The sequence below is a fragment of the Marmota flaviventris genome, chromosome 3 (assembly GCF_047511675.1).
Source record: "Marmota flaviventris isolate mMarFla1 chromosome 3, mMarFla1.hap1, whole genome shotgun sequence".
NCBI lineage: Eukaryota > Metazoa > Chordata > Mammalia > Rodentia > Sciuridae > Marmota > Marmota flaviventris.
This window is the reverse complement of record NC_092500.1, coordinates 117,201,230-117,215,881: the sequence shown is the minus strand read 5'-3', so window position 1 is coordinate 117,215,881 and position 14,652 is coordinate 117,201,230. Positions and strand designations below refer to the sequence as shown.

Sequence of the window (14,652 nt, the reverse complement as noted above, 5' to 3'; positions counted from 1 at the left end):
ATGGTAAAAATCCCATTGTCTACACAAATTAGGTGACAGGGTTTAGGAATTTAGTACAGCACTTGTAGGGGACAATGAATAAACTCATCAAGATAAGGCTTCCCTCTTTTGTGGAACCTAGAATATGATGAAGACAAATTTGTGGTAGGAATAGAGAGGAAAGATTCGCCTTATCCCCACTCATGCTCTTCTAATACTAATATGCTGTGGCCTTTTAAATTTTAATATTTGCTTTCCTAGGAAAATATTAATGGGTTCCAGAAGGAATAATGTATTCTAAATATTGTATGACTTTGCCCTTTTGTTTTTAACTGAAGGAGTCAGATAATTAGAAATAGATTTTAAATGTAGCAGTACTTATTTTATAAAATTCAGCTGAGCCCTTATCTAATGGCCAGATGGCACCTTAGCATCATCTTTTCTGTTCTGAGATATTGATGGGGTGTAAGAGGGACTTATTAGAAGTGGAAAATTGAGTTCATTTATCAGTAGAACTAAGATCTTTATCAGTCTTTTATCTGCTGCATTTGGTTGTGAAGGGCTGTTTGTTAACATTCATTATTGATGATAGTCCCAGAAATGTTAGATGGTTTTATATTATCGATATAATACAAATAGAGCAAGAGTTCAAAGAAATGAAAACCCGTATGATTGTAGATGCAAAAGTCTCTCTTTTTGGTCCTAAGTACTTTAAAAAAAAAACAAAAAACAGGGGATTATTGTTTCAAATTGTTTTCGCTTTTTTTTCATATGTGTGTGACACTGGGGATTGAACCCAGAGGTGCCCTACTATGCTATACTACTAGCCCTTTTTTGTTTTTTATTTTGAGACAGAATCTCACTAAAGTACCAAGACTAGCCTCGAACTTGGATCCTCCAGCCTCAGCAAGTCTCTCTTATTAATATGGGGTCTCACTATGTTGCCAGGTCAGCCCTGAACTCCTGGGCTCAAGTGATCCTCTTGAGTCAGTATGGAGAACAGGCTGTGCCCTGCTCAGAGTTGCTCTACAATGTATAGAATAGCAGTCCTCAGACTGTACCTAAACCTGACTGACTCCATTTTGTAAAGTAGTCGAACTCCATTTTGATTACAAGTGCCAAGACAGAATGTCTCTATACCTTGTTTGTGCAAGTAAACAACCACATCTGCCCAGTACAACCTTAGGCACAAATTGATAAATAATTTATACATATTAATCAAATTCAGTCATGGAGTATCTGGACATACAGACATCCCAAATCACATCAGAAACACCAGATTTAGGAGCTTATCAGCTTCATCAAATGCAACCCCCTCACCTAAGACCCATAAAAAGAGGAACTCCCTGAAACTGGCATAGCTAGCTCACAACACCCAGCCTGTGCCCAGCTAAAGACAGTATGAGTTTTTATAGGGTCTTTTTTTTTTTTAATTTAGTTTTTTGAGTTTTAAAATCTTTGTTTTTGTGAATTATGCATTGGGGATGGAACCCCAGGCCTTGCACATTCTAGGCAAGTGCTGATAAACACTGATTAACACCCCAGAACCCTAGAGTAACTTTTAAATCAGAGCTCTGATTCTACTTTTGTAACTCAAAGACTTCAGTGCCCTACCATTGCTTATTGCTCAATGACCCTGTTTCTTAGCTATCATTCAGGTTTCTCTGTGGTCATGTTCTAACTGAGCTTTTCTATTTTTCCTGTAATTCATGCACTAATTAAACTCGGCTACTTGTTTTCTACTTTTTTCAGGGTCTGTGTCTTTGCTAGTATTGTATCTTCAGTTTGGCCTTTACTGTCAAAACCTTCCCCTGCTCCAGAGTCCAGTAAAACAGCTGAGTTCCTCCTTGAAGCTGTCATCCCCACATTCTCTCACCTCCACTAAAAGAACTCATTTTCCTATCTGAACTCTTAACTGGCACTTTGAATATGGCATAGCATTATTTTCATATCTACTAATTGATAAATCCCCTGAGTACAAGGTCATGCTTTTGTTTCCTCTGCTGTATAGCACTAATTATTGCATCATATATGTGTGAATTACACTGAATATACATGAAGTTTTTTTTCTTTAGTTGTAGATGACATAATAATTTTAATTTTTTTAACATTTTTTTAGTTTGGAAGTGGTTGGAAACAATACCTTTATTTTATTTATTTATTTTTATGTGGTGCTGAGGATCAAACCCAGGGCCTTGCGTGTGCTAGACAAGCGCTCTACCGCTGAGCCACAATCCCAACCCATAATTTTATTTTTATTTATTGTGTGTGTGTGGTGCTGAGGATTGAACCCAGTGCTTCACATGTGCTAGACAAGCGCTCTACCGCTGAGCCACAATCCCAACCCATAATTTTATTTTTATTTATTGTGTGTGTGTGGTGCTGAGGATTGAACCCAGTGCTTCACATGGTGCTAGGCAAGCACTCTACCGCTGAGCCACAATCCCAGCTCTACATGAACTTTTGATATGTTAGGTTCAAGGCAGCTGGTCCAAGGATTGTCAAAAACTCTTGCTGTATATTGGCCTACAAATAAATGCATTCAATCCAGAAAACACACGGATCTAAACAAAAACATGTTTATTCCTGGAACTTCATTTAGGAGAAAATTTGTTTCCCAGTTTGACCTATTTTTACAATATTGACCATTCTTTATGTTGACTCTTCTTTTCTAGGGCACTGTCTTTAGTCTTGAGTCTGAGGAGGAAGAATACCCTGGTGTCATTGCAGAAGATAGCAATGACATTTATATCCTGCCTAGTGACAACTCCGGACAAGTCAGTCCCCCAGAGTCTCCAACTGTGACGACTTCTTGGCAGTCAGAGAGCCTACCTGTCTCACTGTCAGCTAGCCAGAGTTGGCACACAGAAAGCCTACCAGTGTCCCTAGGGCCCGAGTCCTGGCAGCAGATCGCAATGGATCCTGAAGAAGTCAAAAGCTTAGATAGCAATGGAGCTGGAGAAAAGAGTGAGAACAACTCTTCTAACTCTGACATTGTGCATGTGGAGAAAGAAGAGATACCTGAGGGTGTGGAAGCAGCAGCTGGGACTGCCTTGCCAGCCAGGGAGTTGCAAGAGGCATTCCCTGGAGCCCCTGCTCCCTGGCTTCCACACATTACTTCCTCTTCTTTGCTGGAGACGAGGGAACATGATGCAGAAATGATTGCAGTTGAGAAAGCCAGCCCTGCTCCATCACTGTTTGTAGAGCTTGATGAAGAAGAGGTTAGAGCAGCAGCCATGGAACCTAGTGAAGTGGAGGAGGGGGTGCCCTCTGCACTGCCAATTGACAAGGAGATCCCTATAAGGAAGAGGAGTTTTAGTGAGGAATTATCCCCTGCTGCAGAAGGAAAGGCCCTACTCTCTTCCGAGGGCAAGTCTATGCTGCTATTTGGAGGGGCTGCTGTTGTCGCCATCCTGGCAGTGGCAGTTGGGGTTGCACTGGCTCTGAGAAAGAAGTAGCTGCTGCTTCAGAAGAGAAAGAAGACAAGAGGATCTAAAGTTGATTTGTCCTTGCTGGAATATGAACTGGCAACTGCCAATGGGACATTTGTGGAACACTCTGGGAGGATTGGAGGTGCCCACTCAACAAGGCAGCAATGGGATCCACCTGTTAGGGCTGGTCAGAGGATATTCACCTTGGTCTAATTGTCAGTTCCAAAGGGCCTTGGCTCATTCTAGGCTCATTCTAGATTCAGATTCTTATAAGAGTAAAGTATTCCCTCTAGAATAGGGTTTCTCTGCCTTGGCGCTGTGGACATTTCAAGAATTCCTTGTTGTAGGGGCCATCCTGTGCATGGTAGGATGGTCCGCAACATCCCAGCCCCCACCCACCAGATGTCAGGAGCACCCTATTCCCAGTGAGGACAACCCAGAATGTTTCTGACATTGCCAAATGTTCCCTGTGGGCAAAATCATCCCCCATTGAGGACTACTGCTTTAGAGGGAGAGGCTTTATTTAGAAAACTCTGGGGTAGAAATTTCTAGTGCAGAGGTCTTAGCTGTGGGCTCTACAGCTGTGGGCTTGTCAGCCATTCATCTCCTTGGAGTTTCATCTTTCCCAGTGGCCGTCCTGTATTCTACAGCTGTTCCTTTTAGGATCCCACCACCCAACACACAATTTCATCTTTTAATATGAGGGTGCTCTCCCCTCATCCCACAACCTCTCAGGTACCACACTGCTCCTTCTTTTCCCCATACTCGTTTTCATCCTGATCCTGAGAGCAAGGGCTCCTCTGGTGCCCTGGCCACCTCTGACAAACCCCTGAAGCTTCCTATAGCTTCTTGCAGCAATGCTGCCTTTAAGAACCTTTGAAAAAACACTTAGAAGAAAACATTATAGAGACCTTGGGTCCCCTAACTTGGGAATGCAGTGCTGGTAACTGGCTACTGGAGGATAGTCATTTAGCCAGGGATCACCCTGTTTCCCTATGGTGACTTGCCAGTAACACCTCTCATCAGATGCTGTCTGCCCTTGGGTTAGTATATTTTCCCCAGTATCTGGCCTCAGTCTTATCCAGCTCCACTATGGGTCTCTTGTGACATGGTGAAGATCATCACCCTTGGGCTTACAGAACCAATTGAGTCATATCTCCTATTAAACATACTATCATTGAAATAAATGATAAGTATCTTTTTATTACCTAATACTAAATATCACTGAAATAAAAAGTTGGAAAAGGAAGCTTGACTTTGAAGACTGAGGCTACAGTTGAGGTTCTAGTTTGTCCTTCAGAGATCAAGAGAAGAGGCTCTGCTAAAGTCCTCACAGCTCAAATGTCAGGGAAAGAAACCAGAAGGACCCAAAGCAATTTGTGCCAGTTGAGAATCAGCATCATTTTCAGGCTGATCCTGCCCCTAGAGGAGGGGTGGAACTGTGTTCTTTCATGCCTGAGGGCCACAGTGTCACTCTGCAGGGCATACATTCTGGTAAGAAGTCATCTCAGATCTATCTTAGTCAATGTAACAAATTACTTTTTAGATCGTGAAATTGATAATAAAATACTTTATCTACCATGATTACTAAGACCTGATGTTTTAGATGGGCTTTCTTTTTGAAATAAGATCTTAAATATTTTTAGAAGTCGGTCAAGAAGAGATCCAGTGGAGCTGAGGTTGTGGCTCAGTGGTAGAGGGCTTGCCTAGCACATGTGAGGCACTGGGTTTCATCCTCAGCACCACATAAAGTTTTTTTAAAAAAAAGTTTCTATTAAAAACAAGATCCAAGCGTGTTTGTGTGACTTAACAGTGTCATCATGCATCATATCTTTTTTGTTTTGTTTTTGTAATGCTAGGGATCAAACCCAGGAAACTGAGCATGCTTGGCCTGCACTCTGCCACTGAGCTTTCCCCTGCCCCCAGCCCATGCACTGTTTCTTTATGTTCTGATTTTCAGCGTCCCATCTAAAGAGTTGTTTTTCTTAAGGATTTTGTTCACCTTAATTAACATAGCTGGAGGTGAGGAGGTGAAATAAGGTTGATGAAGTAAAGACCTATTTTTATCTGTGGGTTCTGACACTTGCATGGGATTATTCTGTATTACAATTGCTTTTTCACTTTATTATTTCATTTTATTTTACATTTTCATTATTGTGGATTGAACCTAGGGCCTTGAGCATGCTCGACAAGGGCTCTATCACCAAGCTACACCCAAGCCCCGCCTTGTTTTAAATTTTATGGTACTTTAAAAGAGGGTCTCGCCAAGCTGCCTAGGATGGCCTCAAACTTGTAATCCTTCTGCCTCAGCCTCACAAGTAGCTGGGATTACAAGCGAGTGACCCTGCACCTGGCTCTAATTGCTGTATTTACGGTGGCATAGGTTTAGATCAGAGAGTCCAGTGAGTTAGGACCTTGATTTCTGTTTTCTTTTCATACTAAAATGTGCATTCTTTTGTTCATTCTCATACACATAGGCTGCTCTGGTTATGCACTGGCAGGATCCAGGTTCATTTCTGAGCTGCCAAGAGACAATGTATGGGTTAGGACATTTGGGTCTGCGCGCTCTGCAAAGGCAAGAATAAGGAAGAAGTGTGATATTGAACTGGCTACTCGCTGCCTTATTTGCCCAGCTGTTGAACATTAACCTAAAGTAATTTGGCCAAGTGTATTTTCTGGGTAAATACCCTTTTTTAGTTGCTAAGTAGTAGAATGTGTCGCTGTCCCTTTTCTTTCCTCACTTTCTGAACCTCTGCCTCTGGCAGTGGGAAGAAGTAACTATAATGAGGGATTCTTCTTGCTACAGCCCTTAGTTTTTGCTATTACATTTAAATTGTGTGTGTGTATACACACACACACACACACACACACACACACACATATATATATATATATATATATATATATATATCTCAAATTCCTCTACCTCTTGGGGAGGGTGGTTTGATAGTATCAACCCATTCCTTCTTGTCCCCTGATACACATGACATCCAAGTCTAAGCTAAAAGAATGATCCAGAATACACCCAACTTCTTTAGGGGATGCAAATGTAGAACTGAATATCACCCTGTTTGTCATCCTTTGTTCTTTATGAACTACAGAGGAAAATTTTGTTAGTTTATGTAGAACATTTCTAGTCCCCCCAGTGTTGGAGATGGAACCCGGATCCTTGAGCATGCTGGACGAGTGCTCTTTCACTGTACTATGTCCCCAGTCCTCTATAGAACTCTTTTTTTTTTTCTTTCAGTACTTGCAGGAAATGAAACCCACATGCTCAGTATACAATTCTTCTTAATTGATCTATTGAATGTAATGATTTCTGATTACTTGGCAAAACAACAACAACAAAAAACAGTGAAGGTTTCCTGAGAAAAATGTCAGTATTAAAAAATGCCAACTCATCCTCTGTATTAATGTGCTAATTTTGGGCCCATAATAATCAGTACCTACCATGTGCCTTAGGAGGACTTTAGTGATCATTACTGCCCTCTAGAGAGTATTCTAGATAAAGAAATGCCACTGTCCACTTGGATCATGCATTCCCCACCTAAAGGTATCCTTGACTCTTCTTGTGTTCCTGTCCCATCTCCTATCAAATACAGCCACTACCTGGGTTTGTTGTGTGGGGTGGAAAGGGGAGGTAAACAATGAACCTGGAGATGTATTTTTGAACTGCAACTGCCACTAATTTTCTTAGCCTTTGTGCTAATTCCTTCCAATAATATAAAAGCAATGCATGCTCCTTGCCTTTTTTCCCTGAAGGTGTGATGTGTAGACATTTGATTTTTCTCATTTTAAGAGCTCTTTTGTAGAAATAAAAGTTTTTATAGGTGAGACATTGTATCCCTTCTTTTTCCTTTCTCTTGTCTTTTCACACAGACATCTCTTTCACAGAACTTGATGTGGTGATCATATTTGGCAAGGGCCAGAGGCCCTCTGATCAGTAATAGAATCAACTTTCAGCCTATGAATGAATCTCCTTTCCAACAAAATGCTCTATGCCAGAATAGAGATCTCCCTGCTGTCATCTGGGAAATCTGTGTGTTTAGGAGATGTGTTTTCCATATTAGAATGTCCTCTTCCTAAGGAGAAAAAAAAAAAACTCTGTTTTTTGCAAATATTTTTGCAAATATTAGCTGCACCTTGGCAACACACCAGAGCTTATTCCTGGGCCTCGCCTACCTTCACACACTATCACAGGTCTAATGCCTATTCCTATGTCTGTGCTTCTACAGACTAAAGAAATCTAACCACAATTTTGTAATTTTCTTGAAGTCTTGTAGTATATAAGAGACAAGGCTACAATTTGACTTAATCTTGACACCATGTTTAGTGCTTCCTCCAAGTTCTTGCTGTTTGAGAAAGATAAGGTAATGTTCAGCACTTCTAATCACAGCTCATGTCTTCCTCCTTAGATGCTGAATGAGATGCCTTGTGGGTGCAGAAGAATTGTCAGTGCTGGTGACTTCTCTTTTGCTTTCTTGGTTAATGTGTTGGGTGGTTTTGCACGCAAGCAAGGCTAGGCAACCTGACATGGGGATCATCATCAAATGCTAAGGGAGCCAGGTGCAGGTGGCACCATGACACATTTTTCTCTCTTCCCCTTCCCCTAGTTTTTGGTCCTCTCTGTTCCTCCTTCCCTGCTGACCATATGCCTGTAGGTTTTGCTTGGCCTTTCCACACTCAGAGTTCACGACCAGGATTGACCCAGATCTTGTTCAGCTGACCCATGACTTCACACTGGTAAACCCTTCCCTTACCATCCATAGCACAATGTCAATTTTTGCCTTGCTAATAGAGCCCGACTCTATAGCAGGGAAGAGTGAAATTCAGTCGCTGTATTATAGTTATCTCCTTTATCAAGAGGACTCCATGGAAAGTTGGAAACTGTCGTGTTTCTAAAATATCAGTACATCCCATCTTCCCTTTAGCCCCCACCTGGCTTGTGTGTTTCCTGGTTCACTCCATTGGGGTCCTCTCCATGTTGATGTTTAATCCACAGGACGCCAACCAGACAGCGACTTCATTGTAGCTCAAGTGGGAGTTGTTCTCAGGGATATTTGCAAGGCCTTGTCATAAGTTCAGAGTAGCAGCTGCTCACCTCTTCCCACCTCTCCTGAGGGGGCCTTTTATAGTTACATTGCTCACCTCAGTGTGTGATCTTCATGCAACTAGGAAAAACTGAATGTACAATTTAAACAAAGGTATTGACACTTTAAGATTACTAGTTTGCTGCCTTTTTCCCCTTGAAAAAGAAAATGAAGTACATCTTCCTTGTAAATAATCTGGAATAAGTTGGATTATTACTGATGTTTTCTAGCAAGAGAACTGTATTATGCACATGAACCATTGCCTGGCACCAAAGGAAAGAAAAAATTTACTTCCTACCCTTGTATCTGCTGTTATAGTCTTCCATTTCTTTTTTCCTTCAAATTAAAGTGCCTCTTAATATCTGACTTGTTCTTTGATTGAGCTCAATTTATTATTGACTTTGATGCTCTCATTTCCCCCAAATGATGTAATTAAATTGTAATTTTGGTAATTAAGTTAACATGCATTTTACTTAAGCAGCAGGTATTTCCTTTTTCTGAATGAAGCTCCTTTAGCTCTGCTCATTACTGCTGTGGTTTGCCCAATTTATCATTGCAAATTGTTCTGGCTCTGTTTCCCTCCTGTTGCCTACCTTTTGGACAATCTACTCATCATCAGGGAAATATTCCAAAATTCAAGTCTGAATTTTGCTTTTCATCAGCAGCAATGTCTTGAGGAGAACATTTTGGAGGTGGCAAGAAAATGAGACTTGAAGATGAGCAACAATTTATCTTCCTATTCATATAGCAACCTCATGTGCTGACTTAAGGGGGATCATTTCAGAGCATTAGTCTTGTCATATTTATAAGTACACACCATTTTGTTTGATTTCCAGTTCTGCAAACCTAATCGTCATAAAGAAAGGACACCCCACGTTCTAGTTCCCAGTCAGCGAAAGCTAATGATGCTGCTAGAAAATGAACCCAGGTATGGGAGCTAAGGTCCTCTAAGGCAACCTTAGGTACCTCAGTAGGTGATGCTGGACCCTAAGAGCTGAGGTCAGGGAGGATCTGACCAACTGAGTGGCTGGACCTTGATGTGCCAAGCATCTTTTAGTGGAGGAAGCTTTTCATCTTTAGCAAAGGAGTTTCTGACACAACAAATATTTTGAAAACAAGGGGAAAATATTCTCTGAATTAAAGTCACCTCAGTTATATCCACACTATCAGTATGTTATCAGAACAAAACCCATTAACTACCAGGATCTAGTCACCTCAGTTATATCCACACTATCAGTATGTTATCAGAACAAAATCCATCAACTAACGGGATATGCCAAGTCCTAATGGCTAGAATGTGCTCAACATTGGAACCTTGTTTTTGATACAGTGGGGTCTTTTATGTTAGCTTGGGGAGAGGGGGTGATAACCTTGCTTTATACTCAAGAAAGCGTATCAGATGCAGAATGAAAAAATTGACACCAAGACCTTTATGAGCTGTATTAAATGGTGGCCAAGGATATTAATATAAGTGAAACAGTGGAAGGTCAAAATTTTGTGAATGATCAGTGGGAGAAAATAGTCTGAAATTACTTGCTGTTCAGATTTCTTTTCCATCAGTTTAGATTTGACCATTTTTTTCAAAGGGCTTCTTTTGGATGAAAATCTCTCCCCGAATGAGCCCAACTGTAATGACTGCTGCATGTATGAGTGTGTATGGAGGCATCTGTGCGATTCACCCTATTTCTACTGTGATGTAAATCTTAATTTTTAAAAAAGCCCACTCAAAAACATTCAAAATAATAGCGTCGGGCTGGGGATGTGGCTCAAGCGGTAGCACGCTCACCTGGCATGCATGCCGCCCAGGTTCGAGCCTCAGCACCACATACAAACAAAGATGTTGTGTCTGCCAAAAACTAATAAATAAATATTAAAATTCTCTCTTTAAAAAAATACTTCAAAATAATAGCGTCACTTAAAGATTTATATCAAATGGTGGCCTTCATACTGCAGGTAACAGAAAAATGTTTTTGGTTAAGAAGAAATGGTGTATTAGTCCCTCTGTGCTCTTGCTCTTGTCTATATGCTTCCCCCAAGCAATCACATTGTTTTGTTTGTTCGTTTTTGGTTTTTGTTTTTTTCCAGGTTGTGGGGATTGAAGCCAGGGGTGCTGTACCACTGAGCTGCAATCCCAGTCTTATTCATTTATTTTGAGACAGGGTCTCACTAAGTTGCATAGGCTGACCTTGAACTTCTGATCCTCCTGTTTCACCCTCCAGAAGAGCTGGGATTCCAGGTGTGCACCACCACATCCAGACCAAAGCATTACATTTGCAGACATTACATTACATTTACTGTTGAAGGTGACACAAGTGATGTGGGCCCAACACACATCGCCACACTTCCAGATTGAATCCTAGACCGTGGCTTCCAGGTGTGAAAGGCCCATTCTGAACCACTGCTAACTTGAAGCTTTTCCTTCCATAAAGGAAAGGTTATACCTGAGTGAGTTGGAGTTACCTGTATTTATTTGGACCCTGTCTCTCAGAAGGGGAAGCACTTCACCTGCATAACTGATAAATCTAACAGTGTTTGTCTTTTATGCCTAGAGGCCTGTTCTGTCCTGAGGCAGATTCCATGCTTGGATGAACTCAGTGGGGGTTGGGGCTGAAAACAATTATGATAAGGCTATTAATAGGACATCTGGCATTCCATGAGCTTCCAAATGTTATCAAAGCCTTGACTTCTTGGAAAGAGGAAAAATATATTTAGCTGCTTGATTTTGGACACAGTGGTTTACATGGGCCCTCATATTGCCATGACACCTTTTAAATAATTCTCTTAACACAAGGAAATCAAACTAAACTATGTATTGAGGCCAGAGTTTGCCATGGTCTGAGAACAGCATCTTAGTCTAGAACCTCTGGGTCATTTAGCCAGGCTTTTACACAGATTGTTACTTCTTTGGTAACAGGATGTCCCCCGTTTTGAGAGGAAGTTCTCACATGCATATGGGGGGTATGTGCTGTTCTCCTCCAAGCCTTGCTTTCCTTGAACAGGATGCTGCTTGCTGTAAACACCGTGCTCCAAGGGTGCACTTTAATAAACATTAACTTTAAAAATAAAAAAAAAAAAAGCACTAAGTGTTTGTTTTCTGCCCTCACCGACCCAAAGGCAGTGCCACCCCTACTGTCTGGGCTGGGAGTCAGATAGGGAAAAGCTGGCTCTGGGTCCTGCGTTCTCCCAGTCTGGGCACCCACCTAACTGTGGGCAGGAGCAGGCTTCACTCCTGGCACTGAAGCAAAGGTTCACGAAATTGTGGAGCGAAGAGCTTTATCCCGCAGCATTCACCACAATCTCCTTGTCATCAGGGCTCCATCAGTGTAATGGGATGCTCATTCCATCTCTGTGAGAGTCATCAGAGGACTTAGTACTGTAAGTCATGTGGGGGACAGAGGTCCCAGCAGGGAAAGTGACTCTAGACTGTTCCTGCTGATGTAATCTTACTGCTTTCCCACTTCTGCTGTATGCTATGTCCTCTGTCCACTCTGTTCCCTATTCTAGATAGACCCAACTTGCTCTGGTTCCATGATTGCTCTGAGGAAAAAACTATCTCCACCTCCCATTGGGGATGGGCATCCACCAAAACTGGAGCTCTAGAGCACCCCAGCTACCCTGGTCATCAGACCCCCTACCCTCCAGACCTACACAGGACCTGCAGCTCACCTTCTCAGGCCTGTGACAACTGTTCTAATTGCTGACACCTGCCTCTTGACCACCCTGACATGTGTCTTCCCCATACAATGAAGCTTCTGTTTCACCTCCTCCAGGAGGCCTGTGAATGTCCTCCCCACAGAACCCATGTGCTCTGCTTGGGACTCCAGGATGCAGCTAGACAGTGGTGGTGGTACGCAGCATGCTGAGAGGATTCAGGATGCAAATTGAAATAAGGAGATTAAACTTAATTATTAAGAATACTTGAAAGGACGCCCTACGCATGGAAAAAAAGAAGTGTGATAAAAAATAAAAAGGATTATTTTCCAGGGGAGGGGAAGGACACCAGTGGCAGAGAGATTGGCACACAGTAAAAATCAGGAACTGACACTGAGGGAGGTGCCTGAAAGGCCTCTAGATCCACATCAGCTAGCAGGTGTGCTGCCCTAGGTGGAATTGGGTCTTGCTCGGTGGCTTCTGTACCTGCAAGCTCTAGATCCCCCATAGCAAGAAGATCAGCTACCAGAAGGTAAGATGGCTGTACTTCCACAGAGATGGCTCCAACTTGTCCAGGATTATCATCAGCTGAACAATGTGCTACCAGAGGTGGAATGGATCTGGCTTGGCACTGTCTGATCCCACAAGCTCTAGCTTCATAGTGGCTTGAAGGCCTGTTGCCACAATGGGAAGGGGCTCTACTCCAGTGAATATTGCCCCAACTGTCTCGAGATCCACAGCATCCATACCACGTGCTGTAAGAGATGGGAATGAAGTCTGATTCAACTGCTTCTAGACATGCAAGCTTTAGATCCCCCATTCTTGGGAGATCAGTTACAAGGAGGGATTGCTGTATTTCCACAGAGGTGGCCACAGCCTGCCCAGGATCTTCAAGCAGCTGGACAACATGCTGCCAGAAATAAGATGGGTTTTGACTTGGTCCCATCTGAATCTTCCGGTTTCTAAATCCATGTGGGCTGGAAAGATCTGCTGCTCCAGTAGGAAGAGGCTCTACCCCAACTAAAGAATGCTTCCCCAACCACCTCAGGATGCACAGCATCCAGACTATGTGCTTCTAGAATTGGAATGAAGTCTGGCTGATTCTGGACCTGCCACCTCTAGATCTCCCATGGATAGAGGACCAGTTACCAAAGATGAGATGATTATCTCTACAGAGGTGGCCCCAGCTTGCTCAGGATCCTCAGCAGCTGGGCCATGAGCAACCAGAAGTGGAATGATGTCTGACTCAGTCCCATCTGAACCTGGATGATCTAACTTCATAGTGACTTAAAGGACTGATGCCCTAGGTGGAGGGGGCTCCACCCCAACTACTATTGCCCCAGCTGCCTCAGGATCCACAGCCTCCAGACCTTATTGGGCCAGAGTTAGAATAAAGTCTGGCTCTGCTGCTTCTGAGAGATCCATCTGCAGCCACAAAGAAAAATGGCTGTATCTCCACAGAGGTGGCCCTAGCCTGCCCAAGATCCTTAGATGCTGGATCACATGCTGCCAGAGGTGGAATAGAGTCTCACTTGGCGTCATCTGATCCTGCCAGCTCTAGCTCCTTGGTGGGTCGATGGTGGGCTGCCCTAGAGAGGGATCCACACCAACTAATGTTGCCCCAGCTGCCACAGGATCCACAGCATCAGGACCATGTGCTGTAGAGTTGGAATGAAGTGTCACAGGACTGTTTCTGTAAGCTTACTGTGGCTGGAAGATTAGCTTCCAGAAGGGGAGAGAGAGCTGTATCTCCACAGAGATGGCCCCAGCTGCTTCAATATCCACAGATGTTGGAATATTTGTTGGAAAATGTGAAATGTCCTCTAGACTGGTTGCTTGGGACTGAGTTGCCTCCTGCTTCATAGATTGGCACTAGGGTCTCTGGTGACTCATGCTGTCCCTCTGGGGATGGTGCCAGAGCTGACCCTTCCTCCAGTGTTGCTGATATCACTGACTGTTCCTATTCCTCAAGCTCAAGTGCTCTGTCTCTGGGCTGCCTCAAATCTAAGGACTTAATTGGGAAGGCTGCTGCCAGAGGCAGCTCTATATCTGGAGGTGGCGCTGGAACTGCAAGAAAAAAAATCCCGAATATGACTGCCTGAGCCTTTCCCATTCACAGAGGACTCCTGCCACTACTGAGAGAGGCTCCAGCCCCCATCCACACAATAGGACATCTTCTCAGACTGAGACTGGGGTCCCCTGCCTGCAGGTTCCCAGGGTGGTCCTGCTCCTGGCAAAATGCCAGTCCCCTTGCTTCCTCCTGGTGGAGCCCAGTACCAACCCCTCCTCACATGTTCTCAGTCACCACCTCAAGCCTCCTCACTATAGGCTCAGTGTCACTCAGATATGGGTCCTCCTGCTAGGTCAGGAGTCTATAGATACAGAAGTTGAGGTTTGAGCTGGGCAGTACACAGGCCATGAGCTGGTTCAAGCTGGCCAGGTCTAGGAACCCACAAAAATCCTCAGCATATTTATCCAGCCAGGTTTTCAGGATGGAGCAG

At 43.2% G+C, this 14,652-nt stretch overlaps 1 protein-coding gene across 7 annotated transcripts in view; it reads left to right on the top strand.

The window, feature by feature from the left end:
- Nucleotides 1–8,866, top strand: part of Bcl2l13 (BCL2 like 13) — a 79,317-nt gene extending 70,451 nt beyond the window's left edge. For 5 of the 7 annotated variants that reach the window (XM_027951089.3, XM_027951088.3, XM_071610272.1 and 2 more), the window contains one exon: nt 2,655–7,244. In XM_027951089.3, coding sequence (XP_027806890.2) covers nt 2,655–3,437 — 783 coding nt within the window. In that variant the 3' untranslated portion in view covers nt 3,438–7,244. Of the gene's footprint in view, nt 1–2,654; nt 7,245–7,825 lie in introns of those variants that run through there. The other 2 variants (XM_027951095.3, XM_071610274.1) reach the window with 2 other exon arrangements.
- The last annotated feature ends 5,786 nt before the right edge of the window (nt 8,867–14,652 follow it).